This window comes from Dermacentor albipictus, chromosome 1, assembly GCF_038994185.2.
Source record: "Dermacentor albipictus isolate Rhodes 1998 colony chromosome 1, USDA_Dalb.pri_finalv2, whole genome shotgun sequence".
Taxonomy (NCBI): Eukaryota; Metazoa; Arthropoda; class Arachnida; order Ixodida; family Ixodidae; genus Dermacentor; species Dermacentor albipictus.
In genome coordinates, this window is record NC_091821.1 from 252,921,980 (window position 1) to 252,946,334 (window position 24,355).

The following is a 24,355-nucleotide window of genomic DNA, read 5'->3' on the forward strand; positions in this document are numbered from 1 at the left end:
TGCTGCATGAAATTCTGCCTTATCATACAGCACTCTGGCTTGTACTAGAAGTCAACTGGGTCTCTCTGCGTGGCGAGAGTGAGACTGTGGCTCTGCTAAACCCACTCCCTACTTTTTGCTGACTCGCTGCCTGAACTTAGGAGGCCATGTGCGAAGCTTGCTCTCTGAAACTAGCTTGTAGACTTGTCTGGACTGGTCTACACTTCCAAGACTGCTTATTTAATTAACCCTTTCAGGGTCAGTGATGTAAATATATGGCGCCGCGAACAAGTCCAAAATGGTCGATGCCATATATTTACAGCGCCATCTGTACGTTACCAAAAGTGCACCAATTTCCTAACTTTTTCTGTCATGTGCTGCCGCTATGTGGGAATACACGGAATTTTTTGCGTGCGCCTCCCTCTCTCCGTTTTCGTTGCATGGGTTGTTTTAGAGCTAGTTTGCTCCCACGTGTCTAATACTACTGCTTGCACATTGGCGCGTGCGCGGGCGGGCGGCGGCTTGGGTTTTGTTCCGCTGGCGGTTTTGGCTTCTTGCACATGCAAAACTGATGGCTATCTCGTTACTAGTCGCTCAAAGGGTGACCGCTTGTTTGTCACTCGTTTAGTGCTCACAGGGGTGCGCATAGGAAGGATGCCGCCGTGCATGCGTTTCCATTGCTTTTCTTTCTTTTTTTTGGAGACTTGCAAAAGCTAATTGCATCTTGTTGGCGATAAGATGAAAATTAGCGGAAGTTGTCACACATTTTGCTTTTTTGACAGTCACACAACCACACAGTTTTCTTGAGTGCGTGCACCTATGCAGTTCGATTACGCTATAAATGTACGTATTAGTGTAAGAGCAGGAACATTTGAGTCTTGCAAAATATTCTCGTGTGCACATCTTCAAAGCCTTGAACTATGTTTATAACAATGCATCAAATTTTTTAATTCTTATAAGTTTATTTTCTTTTTTATTGTTGTCATTCATGAATGAAGAGCACATATATTCCAACGCAAAATATTTTTTTCTCACTTTACGGTCACCCTAGAAAAATTATGGTAAACTTTTTCAGAATACTAAGTCCCTAAGAAGAATTGGAATCTGCAGTAAAAAAAAAAAATCGACCCTGGGCGGTCGCATATGGCAAAAGAAATCGACCCTCAAAGGGTTAAAACAATTGTTTTAGTGCAAAAAAAGAAGTTTATAAACAGTCTGAAGGCTAAACATTTCTGAATTTTAATCTTGCCATAGTTCATAAATTTTAGAATTTCTCAACTGTGGCAGCAATGGTACGATGTGAAGGGTATCGCTGTATTCTTTTGCACGTTTAGGTCTATTTTGTGTGGGGAAAGCTCACAGGAGTAGTTTTCATTTATTAACTATGGCGTAATATAACTTTTTTTTTATTAGTAAATACTTAACTAGCCTTGGTCAAACATTGCCAAAAATTGGTATCAGTAGCTGGTGCGGCAGTCACTAGGTGGCTTCACCTCATGCCTTTAGCTCTTATACCTTTCTGGTGTGTCATGTGTCCACTCAGTAAGATTCACCTGATTGTCACACAGCAGGTAATGAAGAGTGACCGCATGTGGTTTGGCCTCGGAGATGGGGGATTGCTTGCACGACTTGGAACCGATGTCATATGTGACCTTTCTCCATTGAATGCTGTATGTGGCGGCACTTCCTATAATATTTGCTTGGCAAATGTGGAGGACAGTAAGGGGGTCACATGCAACCTGACAGTCAAGTGGCTTACCTTGATTGTATCTGCGGTCCTGACGTGGATACAAACGTGAAATTGTTCCTTTGTAGATATTCTTTAATGTTTAGTGTAGTTCAATTTACTTTGTTCTTGACTATCCACTCAAAGAGCAAATTGCCGCAATTTTAAAGCTTTAAAAGAAACATATCTTTTGTGTGTGTTGTGATTTTAAAAAATCCAGCAGGACCCTCCTCACAATGATTGTTGACATTAATTTGATTGGCATTCAAGCATTGTAGCAACACACCATATTGGCACATTCTTCACTTCTGTGTAGCTGACCTCTTTAATGCTCTGTTAGTGACATCTTCACTTCTCTGTAACTCAATGCACGCTCTGGTCCCATTCTGTTCACTTCTTTCTCCTCACTCAGCTGCTTTTGATGCCGGCTTTTTTGCTTCTCTGCAGCTCACTTCAATTTTCTGTTGCTGACGGCTTCACTTCTTGCCTCTTGTTTTGCTTGTCTGTCTAGACCTAGTGGCATATACCCATTCTAGAGGATTGGCCAAGACTCAATCAATCAATCAATCAATCAATCAATCAATCAATCAATCAATCAATTTATTATTAATAGACATTATTACAATTACAGAGGAAATGCAATACTGAAGGAGGTTCACGTACCTACTGTCACGTGCCCATTTGCACATACCCGATGGCACAAGTTGTCTAATCAGGTGCGTACCCAGTTGCACATACCCAGGGACCCAAGTTGGCATGAAAGAATGTGTGAAGTTCCCAAAGAATGCTAATTATATTAATATAGTTGCATGCCTTGTGGTACTACGGCCTAGCTGTTGAAAAAGCTTAAAAGCCGAATAAAGCAGATGCTTTCTGAGAGATAAAGATTTACAATATTGTATTTTGGCTTACATTAGGTGTTTACTGATGGGTTCAAATAAATACCTAGTGGATAACCCGCTTCAAAGGGCTTGTTAGTGACACTTGAAAGCGTATTTCCAAACCTTTATTGTAAGGTTCGTAACAGCGCAACACAAGACACGGACAAAAGGAAAGAAATAACGGCGACACGGCGCTGACTCTCACGTGATATTTTATTGGAGGTATGTCTAACATATACATATATATGTGTGCCAGTTCATAAACCATGACATGCACGAGACACGGATATATTGAGGCAACTGTGACCAACTGATAGATAATCAAGTGACAAAGGTAACTCTGTTTCTTGTCATGAAGAGCAATAAACGGTTCGCTGGTACATGCCTTGTCTCTAATCTTTATATTGTAAGCCTCAGCAATTTCTCTTATCAATTGGCTTGCGTGTTTATAAATGACATTAGTTATTTTAACCCCTTGAGGGTCAATTTTCTCGCCATGTGCGACCTGCCAGGATTGATTTTTTTATTGCAGATTCCAATTCTTCTGAGGGACCTATTTCGAAAAAAATTTACCGTAATTTTTCTAGGGTGACCGTAAAGTGAGGAAAAAATATCTTGCGTTGGTATATATGTACTGTTTATTCACGAATAACAACAATAAAAAAGGAAATAAACTTATAAGAATTGAAAATTTGGTGCATTGTTATACACATAAGGCTTAGAAAATGTGCACATGAGAATATTTCGAAAGTTTCAAGCGTTCCTGCTCTTACACTAATATTTACGTCCATAGCATAATCGAACTACGTAGTGTTGTAATCTCAGCGCTGACACCAGTTGTTGCATCTGGGTCGCAAGCCCCAAGGGTAGCGTTGGCCTGGCGGCCTGGGGCACAACTGGAAGCATCTGAAGGTGCCGGCAAAGCATGAGTCGACTGCTAACAGAACAACTTGTTTATTCTAGCATCACAAAGAGCGGCCGGTCAGGTCGACCGAAGTGGAGACACGGGAGAGCACGCTTCTCGACGGAAGAATTCGGAGCCTCTCTCCTGGCGTCCGGGGGCAGCTGCTTTTATACTCTCGGAGTCGAGGGCAAGAAGGAAGGTCACGGGATGAGGCCACGTGACGGCGGGGCACGGACATGCTGAGAGACATGTTGAGACGAGTGTAGTGACGCATCCGCCGAGCCAGCGCCGGTCAGACCTCCTCGCTTCACACTTGGGGAGCTCCTCTCCCTGGCTGCCGCGCTTTGACAAACGTGGGCACACACACACGCACACACGAAGACACGCGGCATTGAAACATGCCTGGGCGCGCTTGGCGGGGAGGCGTTGCGGCAGCTCCGAACGGGCTAAAATGTCCGCCGCTTTGAACGAAGCCCCGGCATCCGTTGCATCCGCGCTGGCTATTAGCGGCGAGAATTAGGAGTGGCGCCTTCTCGCGTGTGACGTCACGGCCAGGACGCCGCTCGCTCTGTCTCGCTCAGCGGCCGCGCGCACTCGTTCCCTTCGTGTATGCTTGGGGCATGGGTGGCTCGAGCCGCACTTATTAAATGATACGTCAGCTTCTTTCTGCTGCCATGCCTGAACCACAGTTTCTTCTCCTAAAGCACGTGAGTCAATGAAATTTGGGGCTTGGATATCGCAAGCTATGTAGCGTTGAATGGGGCTACTGGTTTTACAATGCATATATGCGCCGTGTCTGTCCATAAATTTTGCGTAAAAATAATGCCTGCAAATTCAATACGCGAAGTTGTGTACGATGCTTGGCTAAACACTTAACATTCCCTTAGAATTTAGCTATGAGAGACATTGCATTTTACATGAAAGAAAACTCTTGGTAATTGGCATCGGCATGATATCCGTGTTAGGAAGACATTGCCCAGCGAAGCTGTCATCATGATTCTTATTACTTTGGTGAGTTGTTCTAGCCATATACAGTCGCCGACCGTTTATTCGGACCTCACGGGGACTGCGAAAATGTCCGAATAAACAGGTGTCTGAAAAAGCAGATTAAGAAAAAAAAATGAAATCCTTTATTTCCATGCACTTATTCGGGCTCGGCAGTAGGCTTGGAAGAAATCGTGAATGCGCCGTTGCACGCTGTTCCGTTTACGCGCAATCAGATAAGCCTGAATCTCGGAGAGGGTCGTACGGTCACTATTGGCGGCTGAAAGCACAGTCACTGCTTGTACACGCTCCGCATGCGACGGCAGCGTAGCACATGGTGCGTCATCTTCCGACTCGAAGTCATCGTCCGGCGGTGCAGCAGAAACCTGACGAATGATCTTGCCGTCGTCGAGTTCTGCGCATGTCAATACAGCAGTGTCAGCACCTATGAAACTGTCAAATGAGACGGTGTCCGGAATCGCAATGCAACCACTGCGCAGGTCTCGGCAGAACTTTCCGCGTCAGTAGGGAGCACATCGGAAGGCGACAAATCTTAGGCCCCCCGGCACCCGCTTGCCGGCATTCCCCAACGCTGTCTGTGCGGGCACTGTCGGCGCCATTAGACCCTTGACGCGATGTTTACGTATGCCGCGTTGGATCACCGAAACCTCGACACAGCACACAAAGCAAACACCACCGTGTCGACACCAGTCGCACAAACGAAAAACGCGGCCTGCTCGCAGCTTCTTGCGCGAAGAAACAAACCGGCTGCTGGATTGTCTTGACGTGGCTTACTAAGCTGAAACCGGAACTGCTGCAGAGCCGCTCTATCTAAACAGACGGAAACGATGATGATGAGCAGGGATTTCCAGTAGCGCCACTTCGTGGGGCAGCAAGGAAGCTCCGTTCAAAACAAGAATGGCGTTCAGCAAGTCGAACCATGCACCGGGCAGAGTCGGTGCATGGTGCTCTCGACCGAGCTGGCTAAAGGAGTGTCCGAAAAATCAGACGAGAGGTTGCAAGGTGTCCGAACTTTCGGCAGTTGTTATACATTATGGTCTATGGGGAGAATGGCGGTGCCGCGAAGCTGACGGAATAATCGGGCATGTCCGAATTTTTGGAGTCCGGAAAATCGGTCGGCGACTGTATGGCCATTTATTGATACGCAAAAGAAAGAGTTAGACGCCCATTTTTTATGAAAAGGTTTGCTGCTAGTTTCACCCCTCTCTTAAACAGGCCTCCAAAAAACGAATCGCTCATGGCTGCTAACACGACGGCACGTCATGTAGAGTATTTACATAGTTAATTCACAAATACCATAGTAGCAATCACCTGAGAGAAAAGTTTTGTTGTTAAGATCGAGAGCCAATCAATTGCAGGCGATGAAATGTTTCATAGTGGCCCTCAGTAGCCTTTACCGACAATATGGCACACCCGTCACGTAACGGTAGCAACCGACTGTCGGTATGGCGAGGCACGCTTTGTTCGTGAAACCCATCAGTTCAGTACAATTTCGAATTGAAACCATAAAGCATTTTTTTACAGCTCCAATTGGAATGGCTAAAATATTCTCGAGCTACTACAGCGCAGCTTAGATTGCCCAGAAAAGCAAAATTCAAGCACTTTCTGTCTCACCATGTCTCGATCCAGCGTTGTTTAATTGTGCAAACGGAGAGCTATTCGCTTCGTCGGTACATAAAAGAGAACCTCGCCCAACTGCAGGCAAAATAAGGTTTGCTCCAATCCAATCGCAAACATTCATAAAGAAAACACCACAAGACTTGCATATATATTCACTTGATTTTTGACCCACCACAGGGGAATTATATCTTCAATATGTCCCATACTACTAATGATTGATGCTTTGACTTCTTTCTGGCTGCAGCATGCGGTCCAACAGGCATATTTCACTAAAACATTTTGGCCGAGTAGCCTGTGTCAGTTCGCCAAACAAATTTGTCATGTATATTCTTCAAGGAAGAAGCACCAGTAAATTTCTCAAGCGAGTTAAACGTGTAGCACAGAAAAGGGAATATATATTGGTACATTCCATCTTGTATTCTGTAAATAGACGTAAGCATTCATTAGCTTTACTTCAAATTGCCGCCGCTTAAAATAAACACGTGAAGAACCACCTAATTTTAAGAAGCAGTCAAAGAAGCAAGTTGTACTTGTATAATCTAACTGCAGTATTAAGTCCTTGTGTTACCGCCGAGCGTTTCTGTGAAGAAACGCAAAAATTCGATATTACACCATGAACTACTCGTCGTGAGCAAACCAGTTTTAGCCGATTGTAACTGTTGTAGAAGTCATATATAGCCAGCGTCTGTGATATACTTGTTGCACCGCGGCAGGTATGGTATCATAACTGGATTCTTATTTTCTATATTTTTGCGGTTGTCGATTGAAAAACCCGCAATGGGTTGGTCTGCGCTCCTTCGGCTGGCATTGTAGCGTTGCCTTCGAGAGCTGCATTGTCATCTAAGAAATAAGCTCTTTGAATAAATTTTCGCAACTGAAGACGTCGTAAAAATATATTTGAGATGACCACCATAAGTATACAAGCAAAGAGAACGAGGGTGCGCAAACGAAAACACCGCTGAAAGCGCCCAGACACCTCCCGAACTGTAGCAGACGACAGGCGCGAGTCCTTGTCCTGACGTCACGCGAGCGGCGCTCGCAGCGCCCCTGTAGTTCGTTCTCGGGGCTAATACCGCGCGTCGTAGGCGAAACGTAACAGACCGCCCTGCCGGGGAAAGGAGATCCTGATGGTCAGAGGACTGCATCCGCTGTCCGGAGGGATGTCGCTCGATGATGCTCATAACCGAAGTCGGTCGTCCCTCGGTGTTTCTTGAGCGCAGCGCACCGAGAAGGCCTCGTTCTCACGTTCAGGTTCACACAGGACACTGCAAAGTGACTTCGGGAGAGTTGCCATTTTTGTTCTCGTTCCCAGCAAGCGTTATAACTGCGCCGAAACTCAACCGCTCAGTCAGCAAGCACGACACAACCTTCACTAAGCCCTGCCAGGCTCTTTCCCATTTTTTTCTACTGCCTAGTTCCTTACAGTAGTCTAGCAGCACTCAGAACGCGTCCACAAATTGGAAAATTGCACTAGAAAGCACATCATGACTTTGAAACACTACACAAAAGCAATATGTTAAAAATCCTGCCTCAGGAAGAAAAACATCAGTAACAAATAACTTTGAGGCTGATTCCTACGTTAGGGGCTTCGACTTAAGCCATCGGCGTTACCGTTGAGACTCCCCTTTTTGTAACGCACCTCAAAGGAATATTGTTGCAAAGCGAGGCTCCAGTGCAGGAGGCGGCCATTTGTGGAAGAGATGGTCTGCAGCCATTGGAGAGGGCAGTGATCCGTCTCGAAGCATGCAAAGCGGAAATCGCAGCGAGCGACCGTACACTAGCTCAGCTGGCGAAAACCCCGTAGCCACAGGCGGCGCGGTCCTTAATGCAAACATCACCCCAGGCAGACACAGCTCCCAGTCAGTTTGATGTTCAAAACACAATGCTCTCAACACGCGCTTCATGACGGAGTGGAGCTTCTCAACGGAATTCGACTGTGGGTAGTACACTGAGCTGTGTAACAGCTTTACCCCGCACCTTTCGAGAAAGGCTGTCGTCAAAGCGCTAGTAAACACTGTGCCTTGATCTGATTGGATTTCCGCAGGAAAACCAACTCGCGCAAATATGGACAGTAGTGCATTGACTATCTCAACTGAGCTGAGTTCTTTAAGCGGCACTGCTTCAGGGAACTTTGTCACTGGGCAGATCACAGTCAAAATGTGTCTGTACCCCATGGCTGTTACCGGCAGAGGTCCCACTGTATCAATAACGAGCCGTCTAAAAGGCTCCGCAATGATAGGTACCAACTTCAACAGCGCCCTCGATTTGTCCCCTGGTTTGCCCACCCGCTGACAGGTGTCACATGTCTTCACAAAGTGGTCTGCGTCTCGAAAACACCCTGGCCAATAGTACTCTTGCAAGAGACGGTCCTTAGTTTTCTTAACTCCTAGGTGTCCGGACCACGAACCCCCATGCGACAAGCGCAACAGATCCTGACGGTAGCACTGAGGCACGATCAGCTGATCGAACTCCACTCCCCTGCGGTCTAGATACTTCCGGTACAGGACCCCACCTCTTCCCACAAAATGAGCATTTTTCTTGGCGATACCTTCCTTGACAATGCAGCGTATGTTTTCTAGGCTGCCATCCTTCTTTTGCTCGGCTACTAAAGCCGCCCGGCTGACTTTTAGCAATCTATTAAGTCCGTCTGACGTAGGCGCGATGAGCAAACCTGCAGATAGCTCTTCTAACTTTCCCGTATCGGGCATTTCCTCTCCGGTATCTGGTGCCTTCAATGCTACAGGCTCAATTTTATTCAGTTCGGACGTGCTCTGAATATCAGCTTGCTGCGCCTCTGACCCTTTCTCATTGTTCGACAACGTCGGCCCCGCAGCTACCGCCTTTGCAGCGAGCTCCCGAACCTTCGATCTGGTTAAGGCCTGAACGCTAGCCTCACCAAACAAAAGCCCCTTCTCGCGCAGGAGGTGATCGGACCTGTTCGAAAATAGGTACGGGTACTGGGGGGGCAGCATAGATGACACTGCCGCCTCCGTCTCAAGTGCTCCGAAAGGTCCTTCAATAAGCACTTTTGCTACGGGCAGACACACGCTATGAGGTTCCACGGCTTGCTTGATCCATGCGCACTCGCCCGTGAACATATCGGGTCCTACGTAAGAGGGGTGAACTACATCCATTGTAGCTGCGGAATCGCGAAGCACTTGGCACTTTTTCCCGTTCACGATGAGGTCTCGCATGTAAGGCTCGAGAAGCTTCATGTTTTCGTCAGTGCTGCATAATGACAAAAACACGACTTTTGTTTTTGTTTCCGGACACTGCGCTGAAAAGTGACCCGGCTTCTGGCACGTATAACAAACGCGCGCTTGCCTCGTCTCGAACCGCTTTCTGCGTTCGGCTTCGGTTGCCGCCGTCTCCTTACGTTCGGTCGGGCTGCTTTCACTCGCATCTGCACTACGTGTGTCCCCCTTTGCTCTCATGGGTGTGAACTTCGGCCTCTCAAACTTGGAGCCAAATTCACCTTTTTGACCGTCCTTAGCTCCGCGAGCCCGACGCGTCACAAACTCCTCGGCTAGCTCGGCGGCTCTAACCACCGTACTAACGTCTGGCCTATCCAAGACCCAGTACCGCACATTCTCAGGTAACCGACTATAAAACTGTTCCAGCCCGAAAAACTGCAGAACTTTCTCGTGGTCACCAAACGCTTTCTCTTCTTTGAGCCACTCCTGCATGTTTGACATTAGCCTGTAGGCAAACTCTGTATATGACTCACTTCTGCCTTTCTCATTTTCCCGAAACTTCCGACGGAACGCCTCCGTGGACAGCCTGTACTTTTTTAGCAGACTCGATTTCACTTTGTCGAAATCCTCTGCCTCCTCTCTCTTCAAGCGAGCGACTACGTCTGCCGCCTCGCTGGGTAACAAAGTGAGCAAGCGCTGTGGCCACGTTTCCTGAGAGAACCCCTGCTTCTCGCACGTTCACTCAAAGTTAACCAGGAACAAACCAATGTCCTCTCCCAGCTTAAACGGCCGCATCAGGTCAGGCATCTTGCACAATACTCGTTCTCCTGCACCGTGTGCCTGACTTCCATTACGAGCGCGTTCCATCTCTACCTCGAGACGCTTCATTTCCAAAGCGTGTTGACGGTCGCGCTCCTGTTTCTCTTTCTGTTCTTTAAGTTCGCGCTCCTGTTTCTCTTTTTGCACTTTAAGTTCGCGCTCCTGTCTTTTTGCCGTCTCCCTCTCCTCAATGGTCTCAAGGCATTCCAACAGCTCGTCATTCTTAGCTTCTAACTCAAGAATAGCCCTTAGCAGTTCTGGTTTTCTGAGTTTGTCTGAGACATCCAGACCCAACTCTCTTGCAAGCTCCAGCAATTTCGGTTTGCGCAACGACTTCAAATCCATGGCTGCTCTGAATGCTGCTTTCTCTACTGCCTACTATTGTCTTGCCACAAACTAACCCGGCAGCAACGACAACCACAATTACCAGCTCTGTTTCTGACACTAACAAAAGCCTGGCAAAACTCAGAAGAAGAAAGTCCCGCACTCACCAAACCTCGCAGCCAAGAATTCAGTGCAGTCGTTCCGTTGCAGGCAACCAGTCATCACACAGGGCTCGTTGCACTGCTCCCGGATGGTCGTTGTGCTGCTCAGCATACAGTCAACCGCATATCTTCGCTGCTGGCCTCCGTTGTCGCGATCTCACCGCTGGCAAACAGTTGTTGGAATCTCGGCGCTAACACCAGTTCTTGCATCTGGGTCGCAAGCCCCAAGGGTAGCGTTGGCCTGGCGGCCTGGGGCACAACTGGAAGCATCCGAAGGTCCCGGCAAAGCATGAGTCGACTGCTAACAAAACAACTTGTTTATTCTAGCATCACAAAGAGCGGCCGGTCAGGTCGACCGAAGTGGAGAGACGGGAGAGCACGCTACTCAACGGAAGAAATTGGAGCCTCTCTCCTGGCGTCCGGGGGCAGCTGCTTTTATGCTCTCGGAGTCGAGGGCAAGAAGGAAGGTCACGGGATGAGGCCACGTGACGGCTGGGCACGGACATGCTGAGAGACATGTTGAGACGAGTGTAGTGACGCATCCGCCGAGGGCGCCGGTCAGAGCTCCTCGCTTCACACTTGGGGAGCTCCTCTCCCCGGCTGCTGCGCTTTGACAAGCGTGGGCACACACACACACGCACACACAAAAACACGTGGCATTGAAACATGCCTGGGCGCGCTTGGCGGGGAGGCGTTGCGGCAGCTCCGAACTGGCTAAAATGTCCGCCGCTTTGAACGAAGCGCCGGCGTCCATTGCATCCGCGCCGGCTATACCGCGCATCGTAGGCGAAACGTAACAGTAGGTGAGCGCACTCAGGAAAACTGTGCTTGTGTGCCCGTCAAAAACAAAATGTGTGACAAACTTCCACTAATCTTCATCTTATCGCCAACCAGAGGCAATTAGTTTTCACAATTCTTCAAAAAAATAAAACAAAAGGAAATGCATGTACGGCGGCATCCTTCCTATGCACACCCCTGTGAGCACCAAACGAGCGAGAAACGGGCGGTTGCCCTTTGAGCGATTAGTAATGAGATAGCAATCGGTATTGTGAGCGCAAGAAGCCGAAACTGCATGTGGAACAAAACCCAAACCGCCGCCCGCCCACGTGCTCTAATGCGCGAGTGGTAGTATATAGACACATGGGAGCAAACTAGCTCTAAAACAAACCATGCAACGAAAAGCGAGAGAGGGAGGCGTGAGAGAAAAAATTCCCTTTATTCCCACATAGTGGCATCACATGCCAGAAAAGGAAAAGTTGGGAAATTGGTGCACATTTTAAATGTACAGACGGCACCAAAATATTCGGCATCTATCATTTTGGACTTTTTCACAGTGCCATATATTTACATAATTGACTCTCAAAAGGTTAAAATAGAGGCGACAACCGTGCGACTTGCAATGCTCCTGGAGATGAAATGGCACAACCCCTTGAAGAGATAGCTCATGCTCCCTAAGCCCAACATTCACACAACGCTTTGTTTGTCCCACGCACTCTCTACCACAAGATAATACTTGTGGTTAATACTTGTTATTATTTTGTGGTAGAGACGGATCTATAGTTCAAGATGTGCTTAATCCAGTGATTCTGAGGTAGTGAAGCAGGCTGTAGCGAAGACTATCCCAAATGCTTCCTTAAAGAAGTCGTGTTTTCATCAATACCTTCCTCCTGCCACATGTGGGTTACTTAGGCAACGGTAGAGGGTTGATTTTCAGGCGGCAGCAAGTGATATAGATAGTGCCAAGCCAAACTCCGTGATTTTCTCCTGTATGACCAGTGCAAGTCAGATGACTCAAGTTTGAATGCTGTGTGTTGTTTTGCTCGATTGTTTGAACATGTCATGCACAATGTCACAGAAATGGTGGCCATGAACAAAGTTACTGCCATTCGTTTGGTTGCCTATCCCCAACTTAAGTTGGTGAAGTGATTTTGTGGCTTTAGGGATGCGGTATGGCCGCTAGTAAGATTTTCATTGACTCAGAACCAAATAGTAACTTGTACTCGAGATACTGAAGAAGCGGTTCTCGATAGACCTAACTTCATCGTACCGCCATTACAAAAAGTAGTTGCTATCAGGCCATCGCGGCAAGGTGGTGGTTGATATGTTCGGACCAGTAAACCGCCTCAGTGATTGGCCATGAGAATCGGGGCTAGACTGGTGACCGGAAATCTATATTGGGTCTGCGGGTGGTATGCTAGCAACTGCCGCGAATACTTTCTGTGTGTTTCATATGCTTAATGGGCAGAACGGCAAAATCTTGCGTGTTGGCAGAATTCTAGCTACTAACTGAATTCACACACCAGAGCCTAATCTTACATCATTGTACAGTCATAGGCTGTGGGAAAATGAAACGCCTCTGCGGTCTTGACCATCAGGGTATTTTAAATAGATGGTATGTCAGTGAAGCACAGCACTAGGGCATTCAGAAAATCTTTCGTACTGCTGACGTTGAACAAAGCAACAAAGTTATTTTATTCCTAAAGCTCATATCTTTGGACTGCACGATTATTCGGACACTTTTGTGAAAAATAAGAAAAATCGGCCGACGACTGTTTTTACCATAGTTTGACACCCGGTACGCTAATTTTCCCATTCAGAGGTGAAAGTCTCGACACAAAGATGAACCGACCATGTGACGTAGGTAATTATGTAGCATGCTAGCCTAAAAGCTGAACTTGTCAAATCAAACAAAGTGAACTTGTCTCAGAATTGATCACTCATGTTTGAACTAAAACATACATACCATAATTTCTCAAATTAAAAAGGAAGTGTTTTTGTTTGCCAGCTCTATTTTTTCGTAAGAACTGTGTCTGCCAAAGCACATAAGCGGCCTATGCAAGCAAATATTTGCGTAGCTGGCATTAGATTTATAAAAATTACTGGTACTTGAACTTTAGAGGATATTATAATTAAGTTTGGAATCGCTTTGTATAATCCTGCTCCAAAACGACATGGGCCAGTAGCATCACTGTTTTTCTGTTCTTGTTAATTTTTGCACACCGTATAGTTAATAAGTTAATTATATAAGATATTGTCTATAGGCCAAGATGAATGCACTTTTGCCCCTGAATCTTGCTATTTTGTGCTGGCAACAGGGGAGGGCAGAAAGAGTGGGTTGCCTTGAGGGTGAAAGGGGAAGAGTGGGGGGGCTTATTCTGGGCCGAGCTATTTTCTGACTCTAGTGAGGGCATGTGTGTTTCAGGTCTTGCCACATTTCAAAAAGTGGCGTCCTATGGAGGAAGTGCGGCAGTCTGAGGCGCTGCACTACCTTCCCCTTGAAAGCTGTGAAAAGTGTCTGCCTGTGAGCAAGGTAGTAACTCTTGTTTGCTTGAATTTTTGGTTAGAATGGTGGACCTTTCTTGTGTGGGTTATGCATTGTGAGTGTAGTGTGGAAGTTCTGCAGTGATCACCTTCGCTAGTGCTACTGTAGGCGGCTCATGTTTAAGTCACAGCTGTACATTAATTAAGGATCTTGTCTTTGGCAGAATAATTTACAATTGTTTCATCATAAAATGGCATGGGCATGCTTCTGCACAGAACTGTTTGTCTGGAGCATTGCTTTGTGACCACATTTAGTGCTGTTACATGTGCAGTGGATTTACTACAAGGCTTTTGGGAACTTGATTCGTATCCTTATAGCTGCATGTATTAAAATGTGTAGTCAGCTGGTGTTATCTGTAAAATGAAGACAAGATTGATGGTTACAATTCTGGGGTTGTCTTCACAATGCTATCTTCAACATTGTGTAGTGTTCGGCATGCTACCAAAATATGTGGCATGTAGTCATTTTGCTTAAATGTTTCAGTTGCAGTTAAGCACTGGTGCAAGTACAACTTTGCAAGGACTTGACAATGCCCTCAATATGCCATCTAGTTGCAGGTAATCTTTGCACTTGTGCTTTAATTAGTGTTAGCTTCTGTTTTTCGCTTATTTAAATTGATTTCATTATTCTCTAATTGTAGGAGTTGGCTGACACCAGTAGAATTTCTGAAGAACTCTATTTATCTTACTTGCAAAAACATACCACATGACTATGTGCCTATCCCCAAAGAAATCCTGTCTTCTGAAAGGTAATGAAGCATGTAGCAAGATCTTAATTTTGCAGATGCAATCACATATGCATGCAATTTGTATTCTTTGCAGAGTTGAAGATGCTATCAGCCGAGCTATTGAAGATGATCCTGAAAGTGAGTTTCTCACAGTCCGTTTCATTTGCGAACAGTTTTCTGTGTTCTTTCAGCAAATTTGAATTTAAAATCTGAATAATGCCTTGCAGCTGTCAGAGCAGAGCATCGGAAACGGGCTGCTAGTATCTTTGAGCGGATGCGAGCGTCGATTTCTACAACATTGCTAAGGTAACCCAAGCGAACTCCTGCACACCTCATTTGTGTTTTTATGAGCATGTGTGTGCATGCTCAGTTTTTCAATCTTTCTCGCTCATTGTTTCACAAGAAATGGTAATAATTTCAGGGTGGCAGTTTGGTTCATGCATCGTATCATGTCCCGCATGTTGAGTGGTGTGTATGTGCCAAAGGGCCAGATCGACATGATCAAACGAGCCACAGAGGTGAGTGAGCCTTGTGAGAAATTTAGGAATTATCCAGTGCTCATTGCATCATAATTTTTAGCAAAACTACCCCATGGTTTACTTGCCCCTGCATCGGAGCCACCTTGATTACATCCTTGTGACCTACCTGCTGTACCTCAATGGCATGAGGGTGCCACTTGTGGCTGCTGGAGACAACCTGCTCATTCCTATTTTTGGGTAAGCACTGCCATTTAATGTGGTGGCATTTTCAATTTATTGTATTTACAGGGTAGTTGAATTTATTTTGTACCCAATAGGCAGTTGCTACGAGGACTGGGAGGATTTTTTATTAGGCGGAGACTTGACTTTAAGGATGGACGCAAAGACCACTTGTACAGAGCTGTCCTCAAAGAGGTAAGGGAGCAGTTATGAATTGCATACAGGTTTAGTCTGTCACAATTGTATAGTTGAGAACGACAGAAAGCTGAGCTAGTTAAGGATTCATAATGCAAAAAAGGGGTAAGGCATGCAGACACGGACACAAGAGAAGTGGACAACACGAACGCCGTTCCTGTTGTCTGTGTTCTGCGGTATTCGTACTGTCCACTTCTCTTGTGCCCGTGTCTGCATGCCTTACCCCTTTTTTGTTTAGTTGAGGCGGCTTGGCTCCACGTCAGCTTAGAAAAAAGTGCCACGAGAGAGCTGCACATGGTGTCATTTACTTTCAGTTGTGATTTGGCTTCAAGAACTGCAGCTTGCAGTATAATCTGCAGACACCAGATTCTGTGTACTAAACTTGTAAACTTGCATAGTCTTTCAAGATAGCATGAGAGCCTTGTAGGTCAGAGTAATCTTGTTCAATCTTTTGCATCTATTTGTTGTGATGAATGAATGAATTCTGGGGTCTTGCATGCCAAAACCACGATTTGATTATGAGGCACGCCGTAGTGGGGACTCGGGAATAATTTTGACCACAGGGGTATCTTTAATGTGCCCACAATGCACGGTATGTGGGTGTTCTTGCATTTCGACCCCATCGAAATGCGGCCACTGCGGCCAGGATTTGATCCCACGACTTCGTGCTTAGCAGCGCAACACCATAGCTACTAAGCCAACAGGGTGGGTGATTTTGCCTTGTTGTGTTCCAAACTTTTTCGTATTGCACGTCAATTGCCACTCTGTAGAATTTGCTTTGTTTCCCGAGAACTTTCAACTTGCATTTAACTGGCTTTTTCCTTGTCATTATTGTAGCTTTCAGCATTACTTTATTGCTCGAAGCTTTCAGAGGCTTGGAGCACAGTTAGGTTCTGAAATTTTATTATTGGTTGATAAGACTGCTGCAGTTCAGCATTCAGTTATATTGTACCTTACAAGTTTATCTAACCTTCACAATTGCAAATTTGAGGGGTGCATGACCAATTTAACTTTTTAATTCTAAGGTAGCCCTATGATCAGCTGTGATAATTATGTCTATGAAGAGTTGGTGCAGCCTAAGGTAACATCTTGTGATGACACAAGTAGGGGTGTAATGTTAGCAGTAAATATTCGTAGCAAAAACATGTTTGATCTGTCATTTGTTCTATGTGCTAATCAAATTTTTACAATAATACGACTTGTCAAGAGACTAAATAGCTAGTGTCCGCCGTGGTTTAGTGGCTACGGCATTCCGCATTTCAATTGGGTCAGGGGGGAAAAAGAACACCTGTGTATCGTGCATTGGATGCACCTTCAAAAACCCCAGGTGGTCGAAATTAATCCGGACTTGCCCACTACGGTGTGCGTCATTATCCAATAGTGGTTTTGGCATGTAAAACCCCATTTTAATTTATATAGCTGGGAGCAATGTTGATCATACCAGAGCAATGTGTAGTCATTCGTAGCTTGTATGCATACAGTGTTTTTAAATTTCACGATCTTCGTCAGCTTCCTACTTTCACATTACATGTGTCTGCTTTGAACTGTACTGTAAATCGAAGCCAATGTCGCAGTAGGGTAGCTGCACATGTGCACGAGAATTAAGGGTACTACTTCAACTACTCGTAATGTTGCAGTACATGAAGGAGATTTTGAAGGCAAACCACAGCTTGGAGTTCTTCCTCGAAGGAGGCCGATCACGAACTGGGAAAACGCGCCTTCCAAAAGCAGGTCTCCTGTCAGTCATCGTTAACGCTCTCACTGAAGGTATTCATTTCAATTTTTTTATGCCTTATATTCTTGCTCATTATACTGTAGATGGTGTAGTGTGTGCAGTGGCATTACTATAAGTAAGATATCTTTTCTTTTCAGAACCAGTGGAGGATGTTTTTATAGTACCAATTTCCATAAGCTATGAGAAGCTGTTAGATGGAAACTTTGTCAGTGAGCAGCTGGTTAGTTTTTTTGTCCGACTGTTTCTGTTGTTTCCTTGCAGCTTTCTTAACTTATTGCTAATTCCTTTACTGTCTGGTTGTAGGGAGAGCCAAAGGTCATGGAAACGTTCACAGCAGCACTCAGTTCCATCTGGAGGATACTGCATTCCAACTATGGTGCTGTCCGTGTTGATTTCTGTCAGCCATTCTCACTGAGGGTAAAGTCTTCAGTGTTGCTCTCATGTGCCACTTGCTGAAGGCATTTGTTCTCCTGTTTGTCGCTTGCTGCATTCTATTTTATCTGTTTTATTTTGTATCCTTATCGTTGTAGGAGTTTCTCAATTCTGCCAGAACTTTGTCTTCAGAGCCACTATACTTTCACTGCCCACTTTCTTTGCTGGGATCTGCAAAGGACGATGCACGTCTAATCAAGAACAAAGAGTGTGCAAGTGCAAGTTCACTGGCCAGTGCAGACAGCTTGCCAGAAGATACACGAACAACTATTAAAAGCCTTGCCAACCATGTTGTTTACCGTGAGTTCTTTGCTAGTCATGTAGGGAGCAAGATTGAATATTTCCTTTTTTTTTCTTTGTATTAGTTTGTCCACGCACACACACACTCGCACATATATATATACATATATTTATTTTTTCCAGAGTCAACGGCATCTCTTGCATTGATGAGCACAAACTTGGTCGCCTTCCTACTTCTCACAAAACACCGAAAGGTGAGTCCGTGTGCACTTCTTGCTTGTAAGTAGAAAACTTCGATAACCTTCTGATGCTATCATTACAAAGCTGCATAAGACAGACTGTGAAGATGAGGTTGGTAGTATCTGTTTTGCCACGTGTGATTTCCCTTTGAATTGGAAAATTTTTAAGTCATATTCTGTTGTTTTACATGCCAAAGCCATGATCTGATTAGGAGGCATGCCATAGTGGGAAACTCTGGATTAATTTGGACCACTAGGGGTTCTTTAACATGCTCTGAATGCATCGTACGTGAGAGTTTCTGCATTCTGCCCCCTATTGGAATGTAGCCACCACGGCCAGTTTTGAACCCGTGACATCGTGTTAAGCAGCGCTATCTCAAAGCCACTGAGCTGCTGCAGCATGTAAGTACAGTAATGCTGATGCACAACTTGGAAGGCAGTAAAATTATACTTTAAAGGCCTGCTAAAGAGGCTATACCAAGCTGGTTTGGGTGAGTGAAATAGTCTTTCAAAACTGTTTTGGTTCATTTGGTAGGAAAAAGTTGGGTTTTATTGGAGAAAGTGAAGGTTGAACTTACCTTTCCTCAATTTCTAGTCAAAGCATTGGCTTTGGCATGTCATACCCCTGACACATGGGCAAAAGTAAAGTCCTTTGCAGTAAACCCCTTTTGTTACGCTGAAGGACCCTTTGCAGAAAGGAGTGGCGTCGATGACACATGACACCGCATTAACCTTCCTTAGGTGGGTGCGTATTTAGATTACGTTTAGCTACTGTAGAACCTAAAAACATTTTTTTTCCATCGTTGGCGGCTTATAATGCACATATTAGTTTATATTCATGTTGCGTTTTTGCTGTGCACGCTGTTTATTATGGCGCTGCCATGGTACTGCACACATTCTGCCGTCCTTTTTCACGTTTGTGTTGTGATACGACCGACGTGATATGAGCGTTTGAGAGTATTACTATAGTAAAGCTTCACTGTTCGACAAATCGCATTAATGCTAAATATTAAAACATTTTCACAAGGTAAAAAAAAAATACTTAGGGTGCACCGTAGCTTTGTGGCAGATTTCCTTCTGTTGACGAATTGTGCACGCTCTGTGCGAGAGTAACGCCTTTTCCGCTCGAAAAGTAGTTGCGCGATTTCCTTTCCCGCAAGGGAACTTTGCGGTAAGGGAAATACTCCTCTATCATGTGTCACTGTGCTTGAACGCCTTTCAGGTAGATGTCCCCTTACCTAAAGGACTTTAGAGTGCCCGTGGGTCGGGGGTATCAGTTTGACAGCATGGATTTCAATGTATTTGCTTTATTTGGGCTGTTTTGGCATAAGAACACTAACATTTAAAATCCTGGGATGAGTCTTTTCTTTAAAATGCATTGTAGTCTTTCATTACCAATAAGCAATTAACTAGATACAAGTGGGTGGCGCTCTCAAAGTCCATGATGTCATGGTCAGTTGATGTGGGAACTTCAGGGGGGTGTTGCCACCTCTTTTATTTTCTTGTCTTTTCTTGCTTACTCAATCTCTTTTGAAATTAAATGTAGCTGCTTTGCTATTATAAAACTAATTTACTAATGTAGCATCATCATATTGTGGGCAAGGTGGAATGAAGTGTGAATAGTAAGAAATGAAGTAGCACACTTCTTGGCATGCAGCTGTTTGGTATTGTGCTAAAAATATCTTTATATAAAAAGGTGTATGCAAATGAAGCCTGTCAGTTTTCTTGCTTGTTATGAAGGCCCTAGTGCAACAAGTTCGTTAAATTGAAATTTGTGCCACATTACTTCGCCAACTCGGAGTTTAATATGCAATGTTAATTTCAGCTAAAATTGGAAATAGTTAACCCTTTCACAGGCAGCGAGAAGCACACTTTCCACCTGCTAAATATGTGTAGCAAGGTCATGGAAAGCATTATTCCTACCACAGAACTGTCTCGTCATCTTACAGGGAAAACACGGGTTAGGCGGGAAATGCTTAGACAAGTCCACTTGTCAAAACGTTGGTTCCTGTTTTGTGCAGAAACCGTGTAAAGCTTAGGGGGGGGGGGGGGGGGGTATGGTAGAGTAAATCGACCAAAGAAACCTATTTTTTAGAATTTCATTACTAAAAAAATAATACACACTGTACATAGTAAAACTGTTGAGTGGCGAGTGTGCAGGAGCGCTCGAAGCCATTTAAATACGGTGCATTTAAAAATCTTGCCTCCTGGTGTTCCAAATGATGGATGCAAGGGTTTGTTTACATGTTGCTTTCCATCAAAAAAAGATTTTTTATTTTATTACTATAAAATAATACACACTGTGCGGAGCAAAGGCTTGGAGCGGCGCGTGCACAAGAGTGGTTGAAGCCATCTAAAAATGGCACTGAAGACCGCACGTCCTTATATTTAAGAGTAAACACAAAATTGCATTTTTCTCTATCAGTTTTTTGAGATTTCTCTAACTTGCATGTATTTTTTCTGGAAACTATCTGACTGATGACACTGAAATTTTCTCAGGTTATACCGAGATCCCTTGCAAATAGTCTGAACAAAACTGTTTGAGTTATAATTTTGAAAAAGAAAGTAATAAATAAATTGGAAAGTGTCTCTTAGTGTACATCACAATTGAGGACAATATTTTTTTTTTCTTGCGAGATGAGTGTAGGCACCGAATTTTTATCATGTGGAATTATCGTGCAAAATTTCACGAACATAATATTTTTTGTTCTGAGAAAAGGTGCATTTAATTTTACACCCCAGCCTAAAATCTGGTTCTCAAATAAAAACAAAATAAAAGAAAGTTGCAGTGAAAAAATTACCCAAGTGAAAGCCAAAAACATTCCTATTCAATCTGCAAAATTTCACAATAAAATGAAACAGTTCTTGAGATATAAAGTGACACTAAGATGACCCATTTACCCTACCATACCTCAGATATACAGTGGTGTGCCCTCTGTTGCAGAAAAATTAGACCTGCAGCTTTTGCCACCATCAGCTGATTTCACTGATGCAGTCTGCTTGATCCTTTGTGTGAGTTGCAGCTTTAGAAGGCGCTGAAATGTTTCAAAACAAGTTTCTTCGTGTCCTTTGTTCAGAATTTGCTGCTAGTGTTTTTGTTGTGAATACTGTACAGACTCGTGTAAGGGCTGCACCCTCAACTTTTCAACCCGAAATTTGGAAAACAGAAATTTCCAACAGAGAAGCAATTGCGTTCGGTGCCCTGATGCTGCGGGTACGCATCGCCGAATTTTCTTGTGATGCATACTTCTGCATGTTGCTACTAGATGGCGAGAGCTGTACATTGACCTCTGATGCAATGGTATATCCGGGGATCTGGGGTGTGCACGAGATTGTCATTTGAGGGATTGCGCGACGTTTGTGCGCAGGCTAGTGCGTGTTGTATGCGTTTGTCCCTAAGCGTGCTGGCATGGCGGATTGGGGTCGAGTTTGTTTACGCTCAGCGAGTCAGAGCGGGCGCAAGAGAGAAAATCTGGGGGCTTTTGCTCCTTAAATATATGACTCTGCCTTGGCACTACGGAAGAGGTTTCCTAGCACATGTTGTATGCGTTTGTGTCTAGGCATGCCGGCATTATGGAGTGGGGTCGAGTTTGTTTACGCTTGGACGCTGGCTGGTAGCAGGGTGAAATAGGTGAAGCAGCAGGCACTGACGCCCCATTTCGCAACCGCTGTGTCGGACAGGCTGTCTCACACCTGTGGCGCTCGTGCTAAGTCACTCGTACCGGATCGTAGCTTTCTCATGCCTTACGGTGATGTACCTTGAAAATAACATTTGAGATGTTTCTGTGGGAGCAGTAGGGACCATAGTACAGGCTGGACCACATATATTAAAAATCTCTTCGCAACCATGGTTGAACGCAAGTGCCTGAAAGGCCGCCAGTGACTCTCGATGCCCATGCAACCGCTGTGAGAATACGTCATCCTATCCCAACGCCTCTTACGCTAACCTAGCACAATGTTAACCTAACCTAACGTTAACCTAACCAAGCATAGCTGAGACGAAAAGGCAATAATCCTCACTGCATAAGCACTGCAAGAATTCGCTGCGCCACCCTAACGCCTTTAACCTAAGGTAACCTAAGCTAACCTAATGTGGGTGAGACGCAGTGCCAATAATCCTCACGGCATGATAGCAGGCAGTGGCGTTCAACTGCTATTGCTAAGGCGCTGCGCATTTATTCCACTCAAAGGGGACCACTCAAAAATGCTCCTGAAATGTTGCGGACAGCAGCACACAAAAAGCCTACCAAGAGCAAAGATACTGCACCAGGAGAGCAGGCCGGGCCTCTACTACGGCCGCTACTGCTCCCTAGAAAAATCAGTGATGTGTTTTTTTTTAAGTAAATTGTCATAAGGGGCAAGAAAGGTTTGATCAGGCATGACTGACTCAGCACCAGCGCTGCACGCACGAGAAAGTCTGTCTGACGTACCTTCAGGCACACCCATCACCAAATAGGGCATCTGTGCTCACTGCCTCACCATGCGGGCAGCCAACATCGGAGTGTAAACAAACTTGACCCCACTCCACAATGCCAGCATGCGTTGGGGACAAACGCATACAACACGAGCACAGAAACTTCTATGTAGTGCCTAGACAAAGACAGATACTTAAGGAGCAAAAGCCCCAGCACCCGCTCGTACTCACGCCTGCGCACAAACATCAGGTGATCCCTCAAATGACCGTATCGTTGGGGTGTGCACAAGGTGCTGGTTGTGCCGGCACTATATTGACCGAAAGGTTTGGTCCCGTATAAAGAATGCACCTTGCCAAAATTGTGGAAAAAATTGCGGCCCTTACACGTGTCTATGCATTATGCGCTGGCACTGCAGCATAAGCGTGGCAGAGAAGCGTATGCAGTACCTATTCTAGTGCTGTACTATGCCACTTTGTCCAGACCCCTTGTTCAGGATGCATCACGGAAAATGGCACTGTAATATATATACTTTTTTAGGCCATAGAAAGGCATTTCAAGTCTTTTGTTGTTTCTTGAGTAATACGAAAATAAATCTTTTTTTTCATCTGTGCGCCTACTGGGCAGCAGGAAGAATATTTTCCACCAGAGTACGTCTACAAATTTTTCTTGAAAAAATGTGAAATGTGACATTTTTACAGGGAACTTTCGTGACCATGTCTTGTGAAAATTCTGCTAAGTAGACACCTGTGCTGCGTGTAAAAAATTTGCCTGTGAAAGGGTTAAATTAATGTTTGCTATGTAAATATCAAATATCAACTTATGAAGAAATCATTAAAGTCTCTCTGTAGCATGTCTTTGCTTTCTCCTAGTGTGCAACTTTTCTCTTTATTGCAGACATGCCTAGTTTTTTGCCGCAGTGCAACACATTCTGACACCAGCGATCATGCTACGTCTTTGTCTTTATTGGCAGTCAGCTGGTTAACATTTGTTAACTGTACAAGCAGACCTGCCAGTGGTGGCTTTTGTATTCAGTGACTGGATATGCATGCATCTCACTGCAACACAGAGGATGAAAGGTCACAAAATTCTCATATGCAGGAAGGGACGAACAGTGATCTTGCAGGACTCTTCCCCTCTCCCCCCCTCCCCCCCCCCACGCACACGCACACACAAACTGATAGAAAAGTACGTTAGGGTGGCCCTTAAGTATTGGTGTGGTACGTCTGCGCAGGGCGGCACACTGCAGCAGTTGGCGGAAAGCCTTTGCTGGCTGCGAGCGGCGGTGTCGCTGCGAGATCACCAGGTGATGTGCCCTGGTGAGAGTGGAGAGTCGGTGCGCCATGCTTGTTCCCTGCTGGGCAAGGAACTGGTCATCTCTGAGACGGTCCAAATGGAGTGGTCATCGGGTGACACCGAGAATAACAATGTCAAGATTGTGTTCTACCGGCCTGCACTACACCTTCCTTCTGTGCTAGAGCTGCAGTACTATGCCAATGCTGTACTCCCAGTGTTTGTGCATGAAGCAGTTGTTGGTAAGGAAACTTGAGACATCCGGCAGATGTGAAGGTTAACCAACTGCCACCCACATTGCAGCTAAAGTAAGGGATGTGCGAACTTTACAAGTATGCTTTCCCAGACATTCCATTTGACCCACAGAATGTGGCGGACCTTGCATGAGTGGTGTAAATAAGGCCTGTGCAGCCATCCATGGACCACCCTTCCTTTCTTTATTTGTGAAT

At 45.2% G+C, this 24,355-nt stretch overlaps 1 protein-coding gene across 2 annotated transcripts in view; it reads left to right on the forward strand.

Annotated features, from left to right (window-relative positions):
- The window catches only part of mino (glycerol-3-phosphate acyltransferase mino), a 141,049-nt gene that overhangs the window by 82,531 nt on the left and 34,163 nt on the right, over positions 1-24,355 (forward strand). For both annotated transcript variants that reach the window (XM_065431096.1, XM_065431090.1), the window contains exons 3-16: positions 13,816-13,923; positions 14,419-14,492; positions 14,576-14,683; positions 14,757-14,800; positions 14,890-14,968; positions 15,084-15,180; positions 15,242-15,378; positions 15,459-15,555; positions 17,193-17,322; positions 17,428-17,510; positions 17,594-17,707; positions 17,821-18,022; positions 18,146-18,216; positions 23,848-24,148. In XM_065431096.1, coding sequence (XP_065287168.1) covers positions 13,816-13,923; positions 14,419-14,492; positions 14,576-14,683; positions 14,757-14,800; positions 14,890-14,968; positions 15,084-15,180; positions 15,242-15,378; positions 15,459-15,555; positions 17,193-17,322; positions 17,428-17,510; positions 17,594-17,707; positions 17,821-18,022; positions 18,146-18,216; positions 23,848-24,148 — 1,645 coding nt within the window. The remainder of the gene's footprint in view (positions 1-13,815; positions 13,924-14,418; positions 14,493-14,575; positions 14,684-14,756; positions 14,801-14,889; positions 14,969-15,083; positions 15,181-15,241; positions 15,379-15,458; positions 15,556-17,192; positions 17,323-17,427; positions 17,511-17,593; positions 17,708-17,820; positions 18,023-18,145; positions 18,217-23,847; positions 24,149-24,355) is intronic.